The 23,280-nt window shown below is 41.8% G+C and overlaps 1 protein-coding gene across 3 annotated transcripts in view; it reads left to right on the forward strand.

Moving 5' to 3' along the window:
• esr2b (estrogen receptor 2b) overlaps window positions 1-23,280 on the forward strand; it is a 151,649-nt gene that overhangs the window by 106,903 nt on the left and 21,466 nt on the right. For 2 of the 3 annotated variants that reach the window (XM_079527189.1, XM_079527188.1), the window contains exons 2-6: window positions 8,770-9,283; window positions 10,753-10,931; window positions 12,198-12,314; window positions 14,162-14,500; window positions 18,053-18,191. In XM_079527189.1, the coding sequence (XP_079383315.1) occupies window positions 8,841-9,283; window positions 10,753-10,931; window positions 12,198-12,314; window positions 14,162-14,500; window positions 18,053-18,191 (1,217 nt within the window). In that variant the 5' untranslated portion in view covers window positions 8,770-8,840. The remainder of the gene's footprint in view (window positions 1-8,769; window positions 9,284-10,752; window positions 10,932-12,197; window positions 12,315-14,161; window positions 14,501-18,052; window positions 18,192-23,280) is intronic. The other variant, XM_079527190.1, reaches the window with a different exon arrangement.

Raw genomic sequence — 23,280 nt, forward strand, 5'->3', positions numbered from 1 at the left:
TGAACAAGTAACTATAAAAAAATGGTCTCTGTTTATGTGTGCTCTTACGTTTTTGTACTCTTTCTCTGCTGTGTGTGTGTGTGTGTGTGTGTGTGTGTGTGTGTGTGTGTGTGTGTGTGTGTGTGTGTGTGTGTGTGTGTGTGTGTGTGTGTGTGTGTGTGTGTGTGTGTGTGTGTGTGTGTGTGTGTGTGTGTGTGTGTGTGTGTGTGCGCGTGTGCGTGTGCGTGCGCGCGCAGCATGCACATCTGTATTTTATTTCATGAGCTTTCAAGCTTGTGTGCCCGTACATGTGTAGTGTGTACTTAGTCTACTTACTGTATCCCCTGCTCCTCAAGGTTTCTACCTTTCCACGTGAAAGTCCTTACTATACCCAATTGTGAGCACAAACACACTCCTATCTGTGCAGAGCCTGACCAATGCTGGATTTTTGAGTCTGATGCCAATTACTAATGTTTTGACTATTTTGTAAAAAGTGCTAAATCAATTGAACCAAGTTTTTTAAATATAGACATTATAAAAATAACCAATCTACAAGTCCACAACGCATCAGAATGCAACACGTTGAGAGCTTGTAGATTTCAAATTTCAAATTCCCACCTATAATGACATGACCAAAACAGCCAGCTAGAAATGAGTAAAAAATCAGGACACATTGCAGTGATGCAAATAGCCTGCATCCAAAGCCCAAACCACACCAAAGGATCAGGTTCGGACAAAACAGTTTTTAAGGTAGACCACACCAATGCAACTCATTGCAACTTAATGAGTTGCATTGGTGTGGTTTACTTTAAGAAACGTTTTGTCCCAACCTGACCCTTAGCCTGGTGTGGCTTGGGCTTTAATAAGACTCACTAAATTTAGAAAGGACGTAATCATGTCACGGTTCTCACCCTCCGGGGTTCCTGGGATGCAATACTGTACTCGGTACTGTACTCCCGGGACCCATTGCATTGAAAACCTATTTACATCACTGCATCGGCTGCATAATTGCTGATATGATGTAAAAAGAAATGTGTTGGCTAGCATATCGGTCTGTCTTTAATTATTGAGCGTATGTGTGTGAGTGATGTTTAAGCGGTGAAAGTTGTGTTGGAGTAGCAGATTAGTTCATCAGCACTCCTCCTCCCGTAGAAGTCTGTTCTTTCAAGACATTGTAGGGCCTGGGCCATGGCTCAGTGGTCCAGGCACCTTGGCTGGTAATCCAGTCTGGCAGTGTGCCGCGGGTTCGACTCCCGATCCCGGTGGTCTTTACTGCATGTCTTCCCCCCATCTCTTTCCCCATTTCCTGTCAGCCTACTATCTGTCCCTCCATAACAAAATATAAAATAAAGGAAAAAGCAAAAAAAAAAAAAAAAAGTAAGACATTGTAGCAGTCCTAACAGGTGACAGGCAAAATTACTTCAACCACCCTACGCCATAATCAGCCTGTCTTAAGCGCTACTCTACTTGAGTTCTCTAAAAGTCTTGGAGAGGTTGTTCATTGGTTGTTGTTTTTTAGTTTTTAGTTTTTTTCCCCGTAAATTTATTTTGGCCAAATCCCAAGCCTCTTCCTCCTCCTGGTCCTTCTCCCATATAGTAATCTGTTTACAATCCCCCTCTCTCCCTGTCTCCCCTCCCTCCTCTCCTTTTTTTTAGTCAGTAATGTAGAGGGATGAATAGAGGGGTTTGGTAATGGTTTTCATTGGGTCTTTGTGCCATCGTATGAATGTGGTCACTGGCTAACAAATAGTCTTTTATTATTGTTCATATTCTATAATAATTCAGATAATTTGGCAAACCAAGCATTTTACCAAGCATTATACACTGTAAATGTTTATTTTAAATCAAATGTTGGCATCAAATTGGCCCTTTGTGTTTACTAGTGGAAACATAGTTTTTTTTTAAAGGGGCCATTTTTATTGAATACAGTACGGAAGTACAAAAATACAAGACGTTATATTGTGTGACCATTTAAAAGACACAGTAGAGAAGACTCTGGAGGGATTCAGTTGTATTACATTAACACTCAGCATTTTACTGTGTACAGTTGTTCCAGACATGTCTTAACCACTGACAGTCACAGTCGAGTTGATTTTTGTGAAGTTTGGTTGTGGAACAGTTGCAGTATTCCATGATATTATGGGAAAGGATTTTAAGCACACACTTACTGTATGTATGAGTACTGAATACAAATCTGCCCTCACTTGTTATAATTTACAAGACTCTTGCAACAACAAACGTTCAACATGTACATTTTTTTACACAGTGTTAGGATCTCACTCCACCTTTATTTATCTTAACGCATGGGTTAAATCTTTGAAAATGGCATCATTAACTGCCAGATTTTCTCTAGAACAGTCTGCACTGCAGCCACTGCCAGCGGCTTTACTAATCTTTCAAGACCCACAGAATATTTGTTTGATGACTGACTATGTAAAAAACGATATTCATTCAGTCAACCTTTATTTAAAATTCTCGGCAAGATCATTGAGGAAGACCCCCATTTTCAATAATGCTGAGATTACACACACATCATAAGAACAACAAAGACAAACAATAATGTTGACAACAATCAGTTAATTGTCCCTGAAATGGCCAGTAGATGCTAGGCGGGTATTCAGTTTAAGGTCTTGTTGCAAAGGTTCCAAGAATCAGGTGCACCAATGCAATGAAAGCAGTCTTTCCCAGTTCAAATTTGGCAAGAGGAACCAGAAGGATTTAGCCAATCACTAGAGCGAGTTAGAATGTGACTACTAGGTTTCTGATGTAGCATGGATGTGCCAATGATTATTGCATCTCTCAGTCAGAGAAGACCAGCTCATGCACCCTTATCATACTTGGGCACAGTGATGAGTGTTGTAGTTGGCACCACCAGTAATAAACCTCAGAGCTGAGTCCAGAGGCTTGAGTGTGTGGGGGCATGATGATAGATATTCATCTCAAAAGAAAGAAGTGAGTTTCTACTTTCATTTGGGGGAAAAAAAGGGTTATCGTGATTTGTGATGTTCCGTTCTTACTAGTTATTGGGAGATGAATATATCTTGTTTTGTTTTAATGTGAGGTCCATAGAGACCTAAAGTAAAATATTAATATTTGTGTTTATCTTAAAGTGGCCTTTTCGGCTGTCCCTTGTATGTTTAGTATTTTGTTTTCAAACAATAATGTTGCAACAAGATCAAGTCTGAGCATCAAACAAATTTTCCAGCTGCATTGATACATATTACGTATCGGGAAGCATGACGATTTTTTTTTGAGTGGTGCAAACCACTCCAATAACCAGCTTTGTCTGTACCCGTGTACCTGTACGTGTGTGTACCTGTATGTGGGACCCAAAAAAATGAGCATGGTTACTCTGGTCACTGACAGTACGTCAGACCACAGCTGATCAGGCTATATAAGACCTTGCACCACTCAGTTCACACGGGTGTGATTTTTTATATTACCACAGATATGTTTTTTACACAGCCAATGCATTAGATGTGACACTATTAAGTCAGGTTTTGCAGACAGTCATAGTTACCTTTAACCCATTGCTGCCTAGACAGAGGGTGGTTTACCATGGATGCCTGCCAGGGCTGCCAGTTGACATACTGTGCTAGAACGCATGCCTGTCTTCTGTCCAAAGCTCAAACTTCACCACAAAATAGCCTGTCACCCTATCAATAGGTATAACCCTTGCACCCAATGCCACACTGCATTGAAAAGTAAGTATAATGACACTACATTTTAAATTGGTCACTACAGTATGTTCTGGTTGAATGCAGGTGTGTGTGTGTGTGTGTGTGTGTGTGTGTGTGTGTGTGTGTGTGTGTGTGTGTGTGTGTGTGTGTGTGTGTGTGTGTGTGTGTGTGTGTGTGTGTGTGTGTGTGTGTGTGTGTGTGTGTGTGTGTGTGTGTGTGTGTGTGTGTGTGTGTGTGTGTGTGTGTGTGGTATTTATATACATTTTTGTTTTACAATTTTATACTTTTTTCAGGCAAACCGCTCATATTGTTTGGAGAGAGACTGCTTATGATCAAATAATCCTTGACAAGTGAAGGTTGAATTCCCACAGGGTTTTTAATGAGGCTTCCATGTTTCTAAATGTCAGACAGAGAGCAGCATGGAGGAGGAAATTGTTGCCTTTGAAAGCCAGGTTGAATTCCTCTTTTTGAAATTGACTTTATTTTAGAGGAGAATGAAGCCAGTTTTAAATGGGGGGGTCAAAATAATAATCACCCATCATCATGGTTGCATCTCTCTTCACAGACCCAAACCAAGGTCTGTGGTGTCTCTACGACAAATCACTTTTAACCCTGATTTATTTAAATTCATAGCTTGCTGCCTCATTTCACTGAGCATAGGTTTTATTGAATCATTCAGTTTGACTATAGGAACTTCTACATCTGAAATGATCACAGTATACCGAAAGAATAGTAATTATTAGTGACCATGATCCGGACCAATCCCCATTTTCTTTGACGTTTGTGCATTCAAGTGTAATGCTATTACATGCTGTTGTAGTGGAGAAAGTCTTGACAATTATGTCTGGTTTCTGATCTGTGGACTGGTCTTGGACTAAAGCCACTGGTTGCTTTTTGTTGATTCTGGCACTGATTAACTGGCTGCATGTCTGTTTGGCACAGCCATACTAAAGTATTTTGCAAGGCCCTAAAGGGCAATAGAATTCATAGTCTTTGTTCGTTTATATTACGTACCTTGGTTGAATATTGCTTTCATAATTACATTTCCCCTCAACACATGATGCTCACCTTTTCTGTAATTTCTTCAAAATGGAAGATTGGCACTTGTGTTACTTGCCCTGATAGGCCAGACTCTTCTGTGTGTGTGTGTGTGTGTGTGTGTGTGTGTGTGTGTGTGTGTGTGTGTGTGTGTGTGTGTGTGTGTGTGTGTGTGTGTGTGTGTGTGTGTGTGTGTGTGTGTGTGTGTGTGTGTGTGTGTGTGTGTGTGTGTGTGTGTGTGTGTGTGTGTGTGTGTGTGTGTGTGTGTGTGTGTGTGCGCGAAATTGAGAAAGAGAATCTCTGATTCTAAATGCTTATTACACTGTCTCCATTCCCAAATAATCATCCTTAAGCCTAATTTGTATTCATTCACATGACCGTATCATGTGGCTAAAAACTGGTGATCAGTTTATTTTGTGTAATGAAGTACAGTATTTGCTCTTAATCTGCATGCACTGCAGCTGTAGTGTTTTTTGGCCCTCTGCGTTCACATTTCAGTCATCACAGAAAACAATTTACTATCTTAATTTTTCTTGTGGTTTACAGTTTACTTGTGTCCCCATGATCCACAAATCAAAGGCTAGTGTAGTCTAGAGGTGATTTGGGCACAATGTGAGAGTATAACAGAATCTTGTCATCTATAGATTTAAATTACCTTCTTCCTTACTATAATTCAGTTAAGCATTTAGCAGATGTTCAAGGTGACTTACATCCAGAGTTCAGGTTTTTAAATGTCTGACAGGGAGCAGCATGTAGGAGGAAATTATTAGCTTTGAGAGCCAGGTTGAATCCCTCTTTTTGAAATTGACTATTTTAGAGGAGAATGAAGCCAAGATTTGAGAAAGTGACACATGATTGGTAAATGGTCTTAAGTAGAGTGCAAAGAAAATCCACAAAGTTACTACGATACCAGATAAACATCAAACCTAGATTAGCCTAAATAGATTAGATTGATTAACTCTTGCAACCCTATAGTCTAAATAACAGCTATCTAAAATATACTTAATGTTGGCGAACAAGCAAACCATATCTCTAAATTACATACATATCATGCATGTACTGTATTTGTGTATGTTGTGTATAACTAGCAAAATAGACAACAAGACATAATACAAGGAATATGTAAATTTATTGAAATGTATTGAAAAGGTTTCTGGCACAGGATCAAATCCTATTCGCCAGACAAACACAATATACATTTTAAAATTGTAACATTCACAAGTTCATAATACTACTCTACAACCCACCCACCCCTCCCCACCCCACAATTTATCCTCAAACCACATACAGATCCCTTGCTTTCATACTTTCTTCTTTTCCACTTTAAATATACAATCCATGTGCACTTTCACGCTCACTTTTCTTTCTTCCTTATACAATAATACAATTTACAAAATCCCTAGTTTACCAGTTTATTTTTGACTTTACAAGCCAGCCCTGGCTATAATTATACAACAAATTGTTGACCAACATTTGTAAAAGGATTTGTATAATGTTATAAATTTCAAAAGGTTCTTCTAATTATTGCCAACATGGAGTTTGCCTTTTTTTCCCCCAGAGATGTGCATTTGAAATTCTAATGAGTCTAGTTGTAATGAATCACCAGATCTAATGAGTCTAGTTGTAATGAATCACCAGATCTAATGAGTCTAGTTGTAATGAATCACCAGATCTAATGAGTCTAGTTGTAATGAATCACCAGATCTAATGAGTCTAGTTGTAATGAATCACCAGATCTAACGAGTCTAGTTGTAATGAATCACCAGATCTAACGAGTCTAGTTGTAATGAATCACCAGATCTAATGAGTCTAGTTGTAATGAATCACCAGATATAATGAGTCTAGTTGTAATGAATCACCAGATCTAATGAGTCTAGTTGTAATGAATCACCAGATCTAATGAGTCTAGTTGTAATGAATCACCAGATCTAATGAGTCTAGTTGTAATGAATCACCAGATCTAATGAGTCTAGTTGTAATGAATCACCAGATCTAATGAGTCTAGTTGTAATGAATCACCAGATCTAATGAGTCTAGTTGTAATGAATCACCAGATCTAATGAGTCTAGTTGTAATGAATCACCAGATCTAATGAGTCTAGTTGTAATGAATCACCAGATCTCCAACTGTATAATTAGCCACATTTTTCCCCCCCAATGTGCAATTGTTTACATTTATCTGGATTTAACCCGGTCGGTGCCAAATTTTGCACGCACACTCCCTGATGCCAACGGTGAACATCTGCCCCAAATTTTCCAGAATGGCCTGTTATAGCGCCACCAGGAGGCCGACTTTTGTAAAACACATTTTTTTATATTACTCCTCCAGATTCTGTCCAAACATCCCGCAGTCATGTGTTCAAGACGGATTGTCTTTCAAAGTTTGCAGGATTGGCCCGTTTTGAACAAAAAGCCTCAAATCATGAATGCAGCATGCAATTTACGTGAAATCTTTCACAGACTTTCCTACTAGGCTGAGGAATATATCCCACCCTTTTCACATTGGCCTGTTCCACCAACAGGTGGATTTTTGCAAAACACATTTTTGGAACAAAATGCCTCAAATCATCCAATTGCCATCCAAGGCGTAAGAATAAATGGAACCCTTTTCACATTGGCCTATTATAGCGCCACCAGGAGGCCACAACCTGACCTGCCCTGGTGTAGACCTGTGCACTTTATCTAGTTCTAAATATTTTTCGTGTCATCCTCAAAAAGAATGGGAAAATAGTGGGAGTGCTAGGAGGTAAGGTAGAGTCTGGAGAAGTGAGTTTTCAGACACTGGCAGAAAATGGAGAATGATTATGCTGTCCTTCATTTGTTTTTGCTCTGATGCTGTTGATTTTGTAATGATGATGTCCCAATTCTTCCTTAGGATGGTGTAAACAGAGCGGCTGTCACACAGAATTAGTTGGAAGACAGATCTTAAGATTTTTTCCAAAAGAGATAGCACAAAAAAAAGCTTTGCTGATATAAGTTGAGACCCCCCCCACACACACACACACGTGCACAAACGCACACTCACAAATAAGTTAACCACTTAAATATCAAATCTAGTGAGCTTGTAGATCAGCTATTTTCAATGTTTTTTGAACTTTTATCTTCTTTTTCTAAAAATGTATAACAAAATGTACACAATCAATGTTAAAATGTAACTAGTGTAACAAAAAGGAAGAAAGAAAAAGGGGGGAAAATGCAATAAAAATTGCAAATTGCAAAAGAATAAAAACAGGCAATAAAAACATGGCCTACTGAACTCTGCTGGTTCATCAGAGGAGCTGTGCTCAAGTGTTTTTTCAATTACGTGTAGAAATTGGGCTATTTATCAGCAAGAAAGGGAAGCCAGTGGCAGAGTGGGCAAAGTATCACGTTTCAGAATAGTTTCCAAATCTTCACTCGGCTCAAGGAGGAATTCTTGCCCTTTTGTTTGCCGTTTACTAACAACGCAGCATCAGATGTACTGGAGGAGCTGGGACTAATTAAAGTTCAATATAACTTTGAGACTATGGGACTGGATTAATATTTAATATATGAAAGGTCTGAATGCCCAAGATGACAGACTTTGCCTCAAATACATTGCACATATTGCACAGAAAGCATATCTCTGACTACTACAGGCTTTCTCCATAATGAACAATAACAAATCTATGCTGCACTCGCAGCTGATGAAGAGATATAGATGACATGAAAATCACAGCTATCCATAATCTGGTCCCATCATGGGTATTTTCGGATTTATTAGTATTGTCCTGAATACCCTTTACAAGCTGTCTATGTATTAGGACCTGAGCACCGCACCATTGCGAAACCTTATTGAAATGCAAGGAATTATTATTTGCAAAAGGGACTTTTTGATGGCTCAATAGGCCCCTGCAAAATTCCAAAGTTGTAGCCCAACAATACAGTTTCACCGGCAAGTTAAACATTAACATTTTTTAAATTAGCCAATGAATCTAATCAAGTGTCTTTGTGGCAAGATTGTTATCTGAGCCGTGGCCAGTGCGCAAGTTATATTGCCCAACATGAATCTCATGAATCTAACACAACTATTGTATCTATTGTCCTTCTCCCAGATTCAAGGCTTGTCCACAGTAAGGGATGCAGTAGAACTGGCTTCATAATCATCACCACCACCATTCAGTAGATGATCCACACCCCAGGCATGGCCTCCTCCCCTGGGCCCCACGCTGACCCCTCACCACTGCTCCAACTGCAGGAAGTGGACTCCAGTAAGCCCTTGGAGAGGCCGAACTCCCCGGGGCTTCTGCCCGCCATCTGCCCACCCATGGCCATGGACACGGTCTGCATCCCTGCTCCATACGCAGACAGTAGCCATGAGTACAGCCATGGCCCGGGGCCCCTGACCTTCTACAGCCCTTCGGTGCTCAGCTACGGCAGGGGACCCATCACGGATAGTCCAGCGTCCTCGCTGTGCACCCCTCTGAGCCCCTCACTGTTCTGGCCCTCCCATGGACACCACAGCATGCCCTCGCTGACCCTGCACTGCCCCCAGCCTTTAATGTACAATGACCCAAACCCACATACACACTGGGTGGAGCCCAAACCCCATGGTATCAGCACTAACAGGTAGGATGTTTGGTCAGTAGATCTGTCAACATGCATGAAAATTCAAACCGAAACGTAACTGACCCAAGTGAGATGTAGATCTGTCAAGATTACACATTTTAAGTTGACTATTAATTGTCATACAAATAATTGTGATTAATGATTTAATTTTGTTTTTGGCATTGAACATTGGAACATATGACTAAAACATATACCGGTATTTCTGTTTTTCTGTTAGGCTTCGTAATTAATAATTGCACTGGTCAGATATGACAAATAATCTAATTACATTTTTAATAATTTAATACTTTCAAAAACATTTTAAAATAGTTTTCAGGTGTTCTGTGCCTCCGCAATTAATGTTGTGACTGCACAAACTGTTTGGCTACAGTGATTGGTCAGACAATGGAACACTATTCTGTGGCAGTATGAAAGGACATTTGTCCATCAGACATTTTTCCGGGCCAAGGAGCCCTTTTATAGAGACAGAAACGGAGACATGCAAGACATCGGAGTCTGATTCAAACTGGCATCCGACACACTGCACAGCCAAAACGTATAACAAGAGGAAGAGGCCAGCACAATGTCCTTTATAATATTATTTGCCTCACCGGGACCAACACGTGTTTCAGCCTTCTTCAGCGTTTCGTTGATGAAGGCTGAGTAGCTGAACACGTCTGTTTGTGTTGTTCCCGATGAGGCAAATAAAATGATAAAGGTCAAGGACATTGTTGAGCGCTGACTTCTTCCTCTTGTCCATGCACCAACTGGCTGGGCACCCACAAAATATCAATATCAAATATTTCTATCTTCCTTTGTCCTCTACATTCTCTCCTCTCTATGAAGCAGCTGAATTCCACTGTTTCTTTTTGACTACAAGAGCTAAGCGAGCCGTGCCGTGAACCGGCACATTTCACAGTTTAGGTTCTGCTTGTTTGCATACGCTACGCCTCTCAGGACATAATTTTGGCCCTGCTCTTCAAGGTTAGGTACTGTAGTTCTAACATTGAGTACTGGGAACCCAGCACTCGGGTGTACTTTCAAAATGTTTCTAAAATAGCAGATCTACAAGCTCACGATGTGTGACAATGCAACACACTGTGAGATTGTAGATCAGCAATGTTAACTTTATTTATTTTTTACATACCTCCCCCTACAGGGGTGGTTCTGATTACATAATTTAACGTAAATGAAAATCCATCACAGACGGGTTCTAGAAAGTTTCAGGTTAGTCAGGATTCTGGGTTACTCGTGGTAGTAGAAAAGAGCCACAACAGTGCTAATAGCCTAATAAACTGTTGGAATCGGGGTAGTTGGAGGTTCATTTTTTAGCTTGACATAATATACCAAATGCAGAAAACGTCTTTGAGCAACATGAGACAAGCATCTGTTGATGGAAAGACTAATGACAAGACTAATTGTCGAGTTCTGAATGTCGAGACGACTCTTGAACATGCGAGTGTTGTCTTCATATGTTTCTCTTCTCGTAGCTCCGTCATCAGCTCCAACAAGCTGCTGGGGAAGAGGCTGGACTCGTCCTCCACCACCTCCTCTGTGGTGAAGTCTGACATGCACTTCTGTGCTGTGTGCCATGACTACGCATCGGGCTACCACTACGGAGTGTGGTCCTGTGAGGGATGCAAGGCCTTCTTTAAGAGGAGCATCCAAGGTATGGACTGGACATCGTCTGATTCCACCTGACTGTAGGGGTGTGACAGTTACCGTAATTTCCGGACTATAAGCCGCTACTTTTTTCCCATGCTTTGAACCCTGCGGCCTATACAACGGTGCGGCTAATCTATGGATTGCGCAACCGCGTTCCCGTCCACCGACCATTATACAGACTGACTAAAAAGCTGAATAACTCCTAATCTACGGAGCTCTCCATGGTTTGGATAAAATGCGTGATGTTCGGAGGGCTTTGCTGATTATCCGGTGGTTTAGATGGAAACATTGGTGCTTTCTAGAGCAAGGATGGCTTCATTTTAGCTCGCTAGCATTGATGCTATTTATTTAGCATTAAGATGGACGCTCCAAACAGGAAACAGTGCCAGTGTGTGCTCCATGTAAATAGGCTCGGAGTCGGCAACCCAAAAAAAGAGGGAGAAATCTGAATATAAATTTTTTCGTTTGATATCAATGAAAAAGCGCTAGGACTGTTTTGGCTGTTTTGACCAAAATGCCATCTGGGACAAGGAATAGGAGATACAGGCGATTGAAAGAAATGGATAGAATGGATTATTATGGCGACGACGATCTAAGATGGGTGATCCAGTCCTGTTTTTTTTCCATAGACTTGGTCCCCACATGATGTAATTTCTGAAAGCCAGATTTTGGAGAGGCTAGCGCCCCTCAAAAATTACTGATAATAAAATAATGCAATCAAGTTCCCAAAAATAAAAACAACGTCATAATTTGGAGCCAATCTACAAGCTAAATGTGAGCTTGTTTATGACGATGATCCTAAATGCATTTCAATTCCTACTCAAACGTCTCACTATCTCTTTCTAAATTGTTTGCCTTCCACGCTTGCTTTTAACAACGGTAAACTTGTTCAAAATGTGTTATTGCCAACACATTCAGCCCACCTAGCCTTTGACCCTTCCTCCTATCTGTCCATCTATAAATTAGTTCATCTGTCAGCTGTTCCTTCATTCAATTCCTACCATCCAGACTCCATCACATCATTTACATCTGCTAAGGTTCTCTGTCCTTGATCCCTTCATTGCGTGAGTGTCTGTCCTTGATCCCTTCATTGCGTGAGTGTCTGTCCTTGATCCCTTCATTGCGTGAGTGTCTGTCCTTGATCCCTTCATTGCGTGAGTGTCTGTCCTTGATCCCTTCATTGCGTGAGTGTCTGTCATCCATTAATTCGTCATTCCTTATGAACCAAACATAAAATGTCCTCTATTCCACTGTGTTCCCCTCCACTCAGGACACAACGACTACATCTGCCCTGCAACCAACCAATGCACTATCGACAAGAACCGACGCAAAAGCTGCCAGGCCTGCCGTCTACGGAAATGCTATGAAGTGGGCATGATGAAGTGCGGTAGGTCCTCTTCTTCCTCACTCCTTTCTCGACCTTGTAGCACTTAATTGATTACTCTGAGCTCTATGTGCCCTAAAGCATTTTAGCTGTCACTTACTCTGATGTTGCATTTTGTAAGTCGCTTTCGATAAGAATGTCTACTACTAGTCTTAAAGGACCACTTCACCACTTTTCAACCTATCTTCATATAATAGGTCCTCACTAATAATCATGATAAAATGGCACAATTTTTTTCTACTCAGTCTGTGTCTCATAGGAGGGCTGTGGGCAGTTCAGAAACCCGTCCATCAGTGACATCATCGTTAGGAAGATTTTTTTACAAAAATGTTTAGATTTTCATTATCGTGAGAACGATGGTTTCCATTTTCGCATTGCAACTTTTCATGACTAGAAAGCCTGCAGTTTCTATTAGCTTAGATTCCCCATCGATGATGTCACTGGTGGACGGGTGTCTGAACTGCCCACAGCCCTCATATGAGACACAGAATGAGTAGAAAAAAATGGTGCCATTGTATCATGATTATTAGTGAGGACCTATTATATGAAGATAGGTTGAAAAGTGGTGAAGTGGTCCTTTAAGGAGTCTGTCTATGTTACCAACTTGATGTACTGTAAGTTGCTGTATAAATTGCTTGTCACTTGACTGCTGTAAGACTGGAATTAATTTGAGACTTGAAAGCAAAAACTTGATCAGATTTCAGCTGATTAAACCCTGGAGCAATATCCTATTCAAAGAATGATGCAATTTTAAACATTACTATCATCACAGACTTTGTTTAGCCTGCTGTTGTGTACAAAGTTCTACTTTTCTATGGGGGTTGTTTTAAATGAGTACAGACTGACTGTATTCATTGGTTAACACTCGCATGACGGCAGTATGGCCAACTACCACCCAGACGAACTTTTCCTGCGAGCCACTCTCTAAACTAATCAAATGATTCCTGAGCGCGGCACAGCTGCGGCTCACGCGGAGACAAATCGTACGACTTTGACTTTGACTCCCCTTGGGGCTCCACACACTCTGACACCTTCTCCCCCACGCAGTGAGGGTTACTATTGTCTTTATTTATTTATTTTCGATAGGTTTTGGTCTTTTCCTGCCTTTATTTGATAGTGTACAGTAAGCTGACATGAAATGGGGAGAGAGAGATATGGAGTGACATGCAGCAAAGGTCGTCGGGATTGGATTCGAACCCACAACACTCGTCGGGCTGGATTATCAGCCTAGGTGCCCACACATCTATGCCAGGCGTCCGGCCTATGTGCCCACATGAGACCCGATATGTAAAAAACTTAAAACTGGTAGTGACAGAGTAAAGTAGACAGAGTAAACAATATTTATTTAAATTACACAGATTAACTAAATTAAATTTATGCCTGCTTTCTGAAGCCGGAGACAGACTCCCTGTGCCCGTTGACTCATTGAAGAGCATGCACAGTATGAAACAGCTGATTGCGCAGGAAATAAAACAATATTAATAATATCAGTTATTTTCATTTAGAGCAGGGGAGAAATCACTTTGCCAGGTTCCGAGCTGACAGTGAAATGCAAATGATCCCATTAATTTGAACAATGACTGCAGGTGATCTGTGAGGTGTGAAGACCTTCTCTGCCTGGGGGAGAAAGTTTGCCATAAATTAATGTCAGGCATAGTGTGATTATGCCTAATTTCATATTTAGAAAACGTTACAGATGGAGAGGGGAAAAATATGTGATGGAAGGGGAACCTTCTGAGAGCTTGATGAGCAAAGATAATCGACTTCAAAACTCAAAATCGGTCAGGCTGACTGCTTAGACACCTGGGCCCAGAAACAGTGACACTTAAAGTCTTCATTAATGTCTTCAGGGGTGAGACGTGAGAGATGCAGCTACCGTGGAGGGGTGCGGCACCGGCGTGGAGGATCCCAGACACGGGATGCCTCTGGAGGGGGACGCCTGGTCATGGCTTCCCAGAGGTCCCAGAGGCACCTGCTGCACCTGGAAGGGCCCTACCCCTTCCAGCCGCATCACACGACCATGAGCCCCGAGCAGTTCATCTCCCGCATCATGGAGGCCGAGCCCCCTGAGATCTACCTCATGGAGGACATCAATAAGCCTTTCACCGAGGCCAGCATGATGATGTCTCTCACCAACCTGGCTGACAAGGAGCTAGTTCTGATGATCAGCTGGGCCAAGAAGATCCCTGGTGAGGGAGGGTGGTGTGTGTGTGTGTGTGTGTGTGTGTGTGTGTGTGTGTGTGTGTGTGTGTGTGTGTGTGTGTGTGTGTGTGTGTGTGTGTGTGTGTGTGTGTGTGTGTGTGTGTGTGCGCGTGTGCGTGTGCGTGTGCGTGTGCGTGCGCGTGCGCGCGCGCCTTTAAAATGTCTTATTCTATTCCATTCCATTCTATGTCCTCTCCTCAGGTGTCTGTCCTTTTTAAAGCAGAGCTCACACTCTGCCTCCTTGTTGAACAAAGATCATTTCAGACAAATAGAGGTGAAAATGAGTCTCCATAGTCATATAAAAGAGCTAATGAGCCATGAGACAGGTGGTGTACACTGTACATTCCGGAGTGTTCTTTTTTCAACGTGTTAATTTGGTTCCATTTCTTCACTTTAGTGAAGAAATGGAAACAAATGGAACAAATGGGTTCCATTTGGTTCCAGGTGTACACACTCTGTTAAATTAACACTTTGTTGTCGTCGTCGTTTTTTTCATTCTGCAGTGAAGAATAGATAGATAGACTTGTGTACACTCAGATGCTCATTTCATTGTTTATGTGGCATCCTAGTGTCTTTGAGGCACTACATATTTGTCTCCACCAGGCCGAAGGCATGGGGAGAGAGTATGTTTTGCACTCCGTCCGTTCGTCCGTCCGTCCGTCCGTCCGTCCGTCTTTGACCAGCTAATCTCCGGCACCGTTAACCCGGTCGATGCCAAATTTTGCACACACACTCCCTGGATGCCAACGATGAACCTCTGCCCCAAAATATCCAGAACGGCCTGTTATAGCGCCACCAGGAGGCCGCTTTGGGCAAAACAAGTTTTTGGACAGTACACCTACAGATTTTGTCCAAACATCACGCACATTGGTACACAGTCTCTCTAGAGCCATTCAACGAAACGGGTCTTTCAGATTTCTCCATCCTGATTGGCTAAGATTGGCTTCCAAAGTTCGCAGGAGTGCTCAGTTTCAAACAAAATGCTGCACATCATGAACACATTGTGTGATTTCCGTGAAATTGTGCACGCACATTCCCACTAGGCCGAGGAAGAAATGCCACATGAACATTTTCAACTCAGCCTCATGGTGGCGCTATAACTGGCCGAAAAGTGTTTTTACCTCTAACTGCACGGATCTGTGGATAACTTTGTATGCCAACACCCTGGAGGCCAAGGAAAAACATTTTCCTGGAATTTTTCACATCTGCTCTTTATAGCGCCACCAGGAGGCCGACATATGTAAAACGCATTTTCTAATATTACTCCTTCAGATTTGATCCAAATTTCACGCAAATCGGTACACATGCTCTCCATAGTCATGTGATCAAGACGGGTTTGTTTGATTTCTCATAATCCACCCTCATTGGCTACGATTGGCTTCTAAACATTTCAGGAGTAGCCCGCTTTGTACCCGTTTTGTACAAATTGCCACAACTACTCAACGCAGCGTCCGATTGTGGTGAAACTGTGCATGCGTATTCCCACTAGGCTTTGGAAGAAATGCCACTTGACAGTTTTCAAATCAGCCTCATCAATCAATCAATCAATCAATCAACCTTTACTTATATAGCACGTTTACACAACCGAAATTGACCAAAGTGCTTCACAGTAGACAAGTATAAAGACAAAGTATAAAAAAAACATAGTATGCATAATCATTTGATTCAAGAACAAGAGAGTAACTATCAGACAACATTAAAAGCACACAAGGTGGGTTTTGAGAAGGGATTTAAAAGTCTCTAAGGATTGGGCAGTTCTAATGTGGGGGGGAAGGTTGTTCCATAGCCCTGGGGCCGCAACAGCAAAAGCACGGTCACCTCTGGTTTTACGTGTTAGGTCGGTTGGCATGGACAGTAGTGACTGGTCAGCAGACCTCAGAGCTCTAGGTGGGTTGTGGCGATGTAGGAGTTCAGACATATATGGGGGAGCCAGGTCATTTAGAGATTTATAAGTAAATAAAAGGATCTTGAAATCGATCCTTTCTTTAATCGGGAGCCAATGGAGGGAGGTGAGGACTGGTGAGATGTGGTCAAATCTTTTGGTACCGGTGAGAAGGCGGGCAGCAGCGTTTTGAACTAGTTGGAGGCGTCTGAGTTCGGATTGGTCAATTCCATAATAAAGGGCGTTACAGTAGTCGTGATGAGATGAAGGAGTGGATAACAGTTTCAAATTGATTGTGGGGGAGGTAGGGTTTGACTTTGGCGAGTAGGCGGAGGTGGTAGAAGCTGGTTTGAACAACGGAGCTAATCTGTTTGTCGAACTTGAAATTGCAGTCAAATATGAAGCCAAGGTTTTTTGCGCTGGTGTGGATATTTGATGATAGGGGGCCCAGAGTATTGACAGGAAGGGTGGGGTTATGACCAAAAATGATGATCTCAGTTTTTTTGTTGTTTAGATGTAGAAAGTTGGCATCCATCCAGGTTTTGATGTCACTGAGACAGTTGGTCAAGGGCTCAAAGGAGTTATTGCTGTTGGGTGTGAGAGGCATGTAAATTTGTACATCATCAGTGTAGCAGTGGAATGATATATTGTGTTTGGAGAGGATGGGTCCGAGGGGGAGCATGTATAGCAGGAATAGTAGGGGGGCCAAAATAGAGCCCTGGGGTACCCCACAGGTGAGAGGGGCTGCGGGTGATGAAAAGTCCCCCAACTGGACAGAGAAAGTCCTATCGGTCAGATATGATCTGAACCAGGTCAGGGCCGTGCCGGAGATGCCAACCTGGTTTTCCAGGCGTGAGAGAAGGATTCTGTGGTCGACTGTGTCGAAGGCCGCTGAGAGGTCCAACAAAACTAATATGGCGGGTCTACCTGAATCAACTGTTAAAATTAGGTCATTAAAAACTTTTAAAAGGGCCGTTTCTGTGCTGTGTCTGGGTTTAAAACCGGATTGAAATTTTTCAGGAAAGGTAGCTGTGAGATAGGACTGAAATTGGAGAGGATTGATGGGTCTAGGTTTTTCTTTTTAATAAGCGGGTGGACTACAGCATGTTTAAAGGGGGCGGGGACCTGTCCAGACATGAAGCATGTATTTAAGAGTGTGACCAGACTTTGGCCAATAGAGCAGAAAACTTATTTGAGAAGGCGGGGGGGGGGGGGGGGGGGGGTGCTGTCTGTGGGGCAATTTGTGGGCCGGAGATGAGAGATGATGTCAGAGAGAGAGGAAAGAGATACCGAAGTGAAATGGTCGAGGGTAGCAGGGCATGGTGGTGCTACAACAGGCCAAGCCACGACACACACACACACACACACACACACACACACACACACAGCTCCTACACATTTTGCCAAACATCACACTCACACTCCTATCCTCCTGGTGGAGACCTGTGCCCAGAAGGGCACTTTTTCTAGTTATCTCTGTTCTCTACTTATGTGACCTGGTGATTGCTGACTAGTTGTGACGTGTTGTGACCATGTATTGTAGATCGTCTATTTTCACGGAATTGGGATGCCTGTGTTCAAGTGGTTAAGAATAACTTACTTAAGGTGTGTGTGTGTGCATGTGTGTGTGCGTGTGCGTGTGCGTGTGCGTGTGCAGGCTTCATGGAGCTCAGTCTAGCAGATCAGATCCACTTGTTAAAGTGCTGCTGGCTGGAGGTGCTGATGCTGGGGCTGATGTGGAGGTCTGTGGACCATCCTGGAAAACTCATCTTCTCACCAGACTTCAAACTAAACAGGTCAGTATGGAGTAAAGTTAGCTTTCTCTTTATTATTTTTAGCATTTTAGTTTTTCTTTCTTTCTTTCCTTTGTAATACATTTACTTGTTTATTTGTTATCTAAACTTTGTTTTTTGTTTCGTTTTCTTATTCTAACTACGGAGACTTCAACCCACTCGGATATCTATATGTAATGTATGTTCTGACAGTTTCAATTCATGTTGTATTTCTTGTCTCTCTCTATTTCCTGTCTCTCCGATCTATAGCTAATCTGCATGCTGACTTTGTGCTTTTCAGGGAACTGTTGTTGTGTTGGTTTGACACAGTTCTTTCTTTCTTTCTTTCAGTCCCTTTATAGATTAAAGTGTGTGTGTGTGTGTGTGTGTGTGTGTGTGTGTGTGTGTGTGTGTGTGTGTGTGGTGTGTGTGTGTGTGACGTGCACACGTGTGTGTGTGTGTGTGTGTGTGCGTGCCTGCGTGCGTGCATTGGGTATGTCTGTGCCAGCGTGTGTGTGTGTGGGTGGGCGCTGATAAGAATGCTGCTGGTTACATTGTGTTCTCCCAAAACCTCCCCTCACATGCAGTACTGATGAGACGCTGTCCACACACTGATATCACTATTCACTAGAAATGCACACGTATGTAGTAGAGGCAGCCTGATATATCGGCCATTATTTTTTGACAATGTCGGTATTCATTAAGATTTGAGCTAAAAGCATTATTTTATACGTTGGCTATTCAAAAATAGATAGCAGATATGCACGTTCATAGCGCAATGAGCTTGTAGATCTGCTATTGTAGATTTGTTTTCGTGCAAATCTTTGAATATATATTATTTTAAGCTGTCATTTTAAACTCAAATCTTTTTTCTGGGAGGAATCCTAAAATATTTTAAGATGGGGGTCGGCGGCCAAATGCATATCATTTTGGGGGTCCTTGACATGAAAAGGTTTGAGCACCAGCTGATATAGCAATGTTTTTTGTTGTTGTTTTTTTTTTAGAAAACTGTTAAGATTTAGAAGACATTTGTAGAATCTGCCTCAGGTCTTACTGGGTAAAATTCCGAAGTCTTGAAATACCAGATTTGACCACCAGGACACGGCAGCTGTTTTTGGTTGATTGAATACTTTATTTAACACCTTAATTTCCCAGGGTTATTTAATCCATTAAATAAATGTGCCCAGCGATTTATAGCAGCGGAGCACTTTTACCGACGGACCGTATGTTATCCCGGATGTGGGTGTAGCAGCTAAATGTAGCCAAAACACTCGATCGACAACAGCGGTTGTTTATGATTAAATCTACCACTACTAGCGACTGGACAGCGGGGGGCCGTCTAACACATGATCTTTTCTTAGAATTAGACGGGTTGATTTAGATCGCGAGTTATTAACGTTTTAAGATTTTCGGTCTTAATCGGGGGGAACATTTTCGATGACGTCCCACTGTTGCGCAACATCAAATGTCACGCAACAGGTGCTCCTAGCCTGTGGAGCGATGCGATCGGTTTTGATACCATGAATCTCCATCCTGTTAATCAATCTCCGTCCTGGGCATCAGAGTGTACTAATTAACAGGACGGAGACCTCCGTCTGGGGCCCTGCACAGGAAAGTACATTTCAATATTGAGAGGATTTAAACCCAAGAAAGCATATTGGCTTGTTTCCATTGGGGTCCCTCATATTCAATTCAGCTTCAAGAATCCCCTGCGGTCCTGGGGCCTGGGTCATTATAGCTGAGCTTGTAGATGGGCTATTTCTGATCATTTTTTAATGGGGCTTAAGAAAAGAAATCACTTTGTGTATTTGATATTCACTTGTTTGCTTGTTCAGTGCACTGTATATTGAAAACATCTGTAATCAGTGGGCTAAATAAATATGGATCTGTCGGCCTCTAGAGGTATACAATTTGTTTCTTCACTTTTCCGTCTTCACTTTTGTCTTCAATGTTTGTGTTTACACAAACCCGGAAAGCCGGGCATAGGAGGGGCTAGCGGCCCCTCAAAAGCTGGTATGCATGAACCTACTACTGCCCGTGGGAGTTGTAATCACCAAGGCACCAAAACACTGGCTACTAACTGGATGCCCTGGCAACCACTCCCTTCTTCAGCCGCATGTTGAATGGTCTTTGCCAAAAGTTCTTTATCTGTGCCTGTTCTCTCCCACCCTGACCTTCAACTTTGTCCACATTATGTTTTACTGTTGCTTACACCGCAGATCATCTTTTGTATTCATAGCAAACAGTAATTAGGCTCCCTGTCTGTCCTGCTCAACCCGAATATGCCTGATTACGGGAATTAGCCCTCATAGAGGTCCATCATCGGGTAATGTTAGCCAATGTGTGTTTTCCAAAACATAATTTGGTAACACTTGCTATGCATCCCACGTTTATAACGCATTATGAACACACGTATAAGATATTATTTATAAGCGCTGATAAATAATCATTATACTTTATAAGCTTAATCATAACACATTATAAACTTTATTATAATGACTTATAATATCAAGTATTATAATACTTCATAACTTGCTATGTATTCCATGTTTATAACGCATTATAAAAATTCTTATAAGACAATATAATTTTCTCATGAACATTTATAATTATATATAAGTACTTATACTTACTCATAAATAATGATAACTGTAACGAAGACTCTGACTAGGACGTTGGGCTATATGACATATGACATGTTTAGTATGACAATCCCTATAGTTGGGCCCGAGCCGACCTAGTGCTGATATCAGATAGATATGGTAGAACCATATATGGATAGCTCTAACTGGCTTAGTCATCGTGACAAGCCTGGTCGGAGAATATATAGAGGGTCGGCTTTAGGGAGAAGGCAGAAGTCGAAGCATCCCGGTTTAAGTTCTAACCGGACACCACTGCGGGGGTCCTAACCTAAGTAATCAGCAATAGAGCCTTGAGCTATTTTATAATAACCTTTATCATAACACATTATAAAGCTTATTATACTGACTTATTAATGTCAAGAATTATAATACCTAAAACACTTAGACACTTCAAGAATTATAATACCTAAAACACTTAGACACTTGTCCTTTCTAGGGTATGATTTGGGTCCGTAAAGATGAATACAAAATGAATATAAACATCTTTATACTGTCCAATAATTAGATAGGGAGGGGGTGAAATCATGACAGACAGTTGCTGCTGTCAAAAAACACCTTTGTTTGAAATACTGTAGAGTAGACACTTGTGCTTTCTAAGGTGTGATTTGGGGCCCTAAAGATCAACATCTTAATACTGTCCAATACTTAGATAGGGAGTTTCACTACTACACTAGGCATTCATTACATTATGTCTCATATATGCTCTAATTTGTTTTAAATAAAAAAAGATACGTTCACAACTGAAACCAAGTTGTGTATAATGACATGAGTGTGTGTGTGTGTGTGTGTGTGTGTGGGGGGGGATGAGTGTGTGAATGTGTGTGCGCGCGCTTGCGAGTACTGAATGGGGCAAAGTGCGATGGCCTGGAGTGACGGATTCACCGGCCTTGATATGAATTCTAAAATATACACTGCAAGTTCTTACGGATTGGACATGCTGCAATGTGCTCAATTTGTTATTGTTTTGTTATCTAATATTTGTCTGTGTATGTAGTCAGTTTGTGCACAAGCATAACTACATTTATTCTTTTTGCATATGTGTGGTTTTTGTGTGTATGCACATGTGTATTGTGGGTAGTTTTCATGAAAAATAACGTGTGTGTGTGTGTGTGTGTGTGTGTGTGTGCGTGTGCGTGCGTGTGTGTGTGTGTTGCAAAGAAGCTATCGCTTTAGGATTACAGTAACCTTGGTGTGTTTTCATAATATTTTTCTGTGTCCAGTGATTGTTGTTTCTTTGAAGCCCCCCCCCCCCCCCCAACCTCCTTTGGTTTCTGAAAAATGTGAATGTGTTTTGGGGTAAAAGTGGGGGAGCCAGGCTATTTTACATAACTCAGTTGATTGAAGTTGAAGTTCCCAAGTGAAATTATAACGTTTTGCAAACCTGAATTGCTGCCAAAACTATTTCTTCAATTACCCTGTAACAAGGCAAGCAGAACTGACAAATAAAGTGTCTATATCTACGTTCTGAGGGTCAGACAATGTGATTATGGCATATGTAATGTATAATTTGTGGGAAGCCTACTCTTAATTAGAGGCCATCATTACAGAAAATGGTATAGTAGTAAATCCTGGGCAAAGTATCCTTATGGCCGCCGCCTCTGGTGACGCAAAATGCATTAAAGTAAATGAAGTGACAAAAAAGTGAAAATGGCAGATCTACAAGCTCTCAATGTGTCGCGGACACGACACGTGAGCTTGTAGATCTGCCGTTTTCTTTGCAGCGCCAGTGTACGAAATGTGACTGCACAATGCACATTGTCAATGAACAAAATAAGCTACTGTAGATCACAGGCGAGATAAAGTGAAGCTGAAGCAGACAGTAGCCTAGTATGTTTGCTGTCATGGTGATGTTGTTAGCCTAGCTTGTAGCTATCCGCTGTTTCACTCGTCTTTTCCTTTTCTTTTCTTTTTACTTCACGTTCATGGGTCCCTATGTTTGTGTGTATAATAATGAGACACGAGACAGCAGTGTGCATTCTAGTGTTGCTGTGTTTAACTGGTCATGGGGCTGTTGTTGGGGCATGCCATTCCAAGGGAAGGGGGTTTCCACTCCATATAACAGCCACCGCATCCACACGTAGCTGCTGCTGCGAGTTTGCTGGCCCAAATTGATTCGCATTTTGCGCACACTTTATTTTGCTGTACAGGTTAATTGGGCTACATTTGAAGAGTTGGATGAAATAAAGAAATTGCAAAATAAAATAAAAATGCTGAGAAAATCGCCTAATATTTGGCGATTGGTCTCATCCAATCCACGATTGCCGATCTATTCGTCCTATCGCCCAACCCTAGGAACAACAAATGAGTACCACAGACGAAAAACAGTCTTAAGTCCAAATTTCAGACTGACCCCTCCACGAAAAGGCCTCGTTGTCCTGACCCCTTATCTATCATTTATACATTATGGATCAATAGTGTGGACTTAAACTGTTTTTTGTCTGTGGCATTCATTAATGTCCAAACATTGAGAC

The sequence above is a fragment of the Electrona antarctica genome (assembly GCF_951216825.1).
Source record: "Electrona antarctica genome assembly, chromosome: 18".
Taxonomy (NCBI): domain Eukaryota; kingdom Metazoa; phylum Chordata; class Actinopteri; order Myctophiformes; family Myctophidae; genus Electrona; species Electrona antarctica.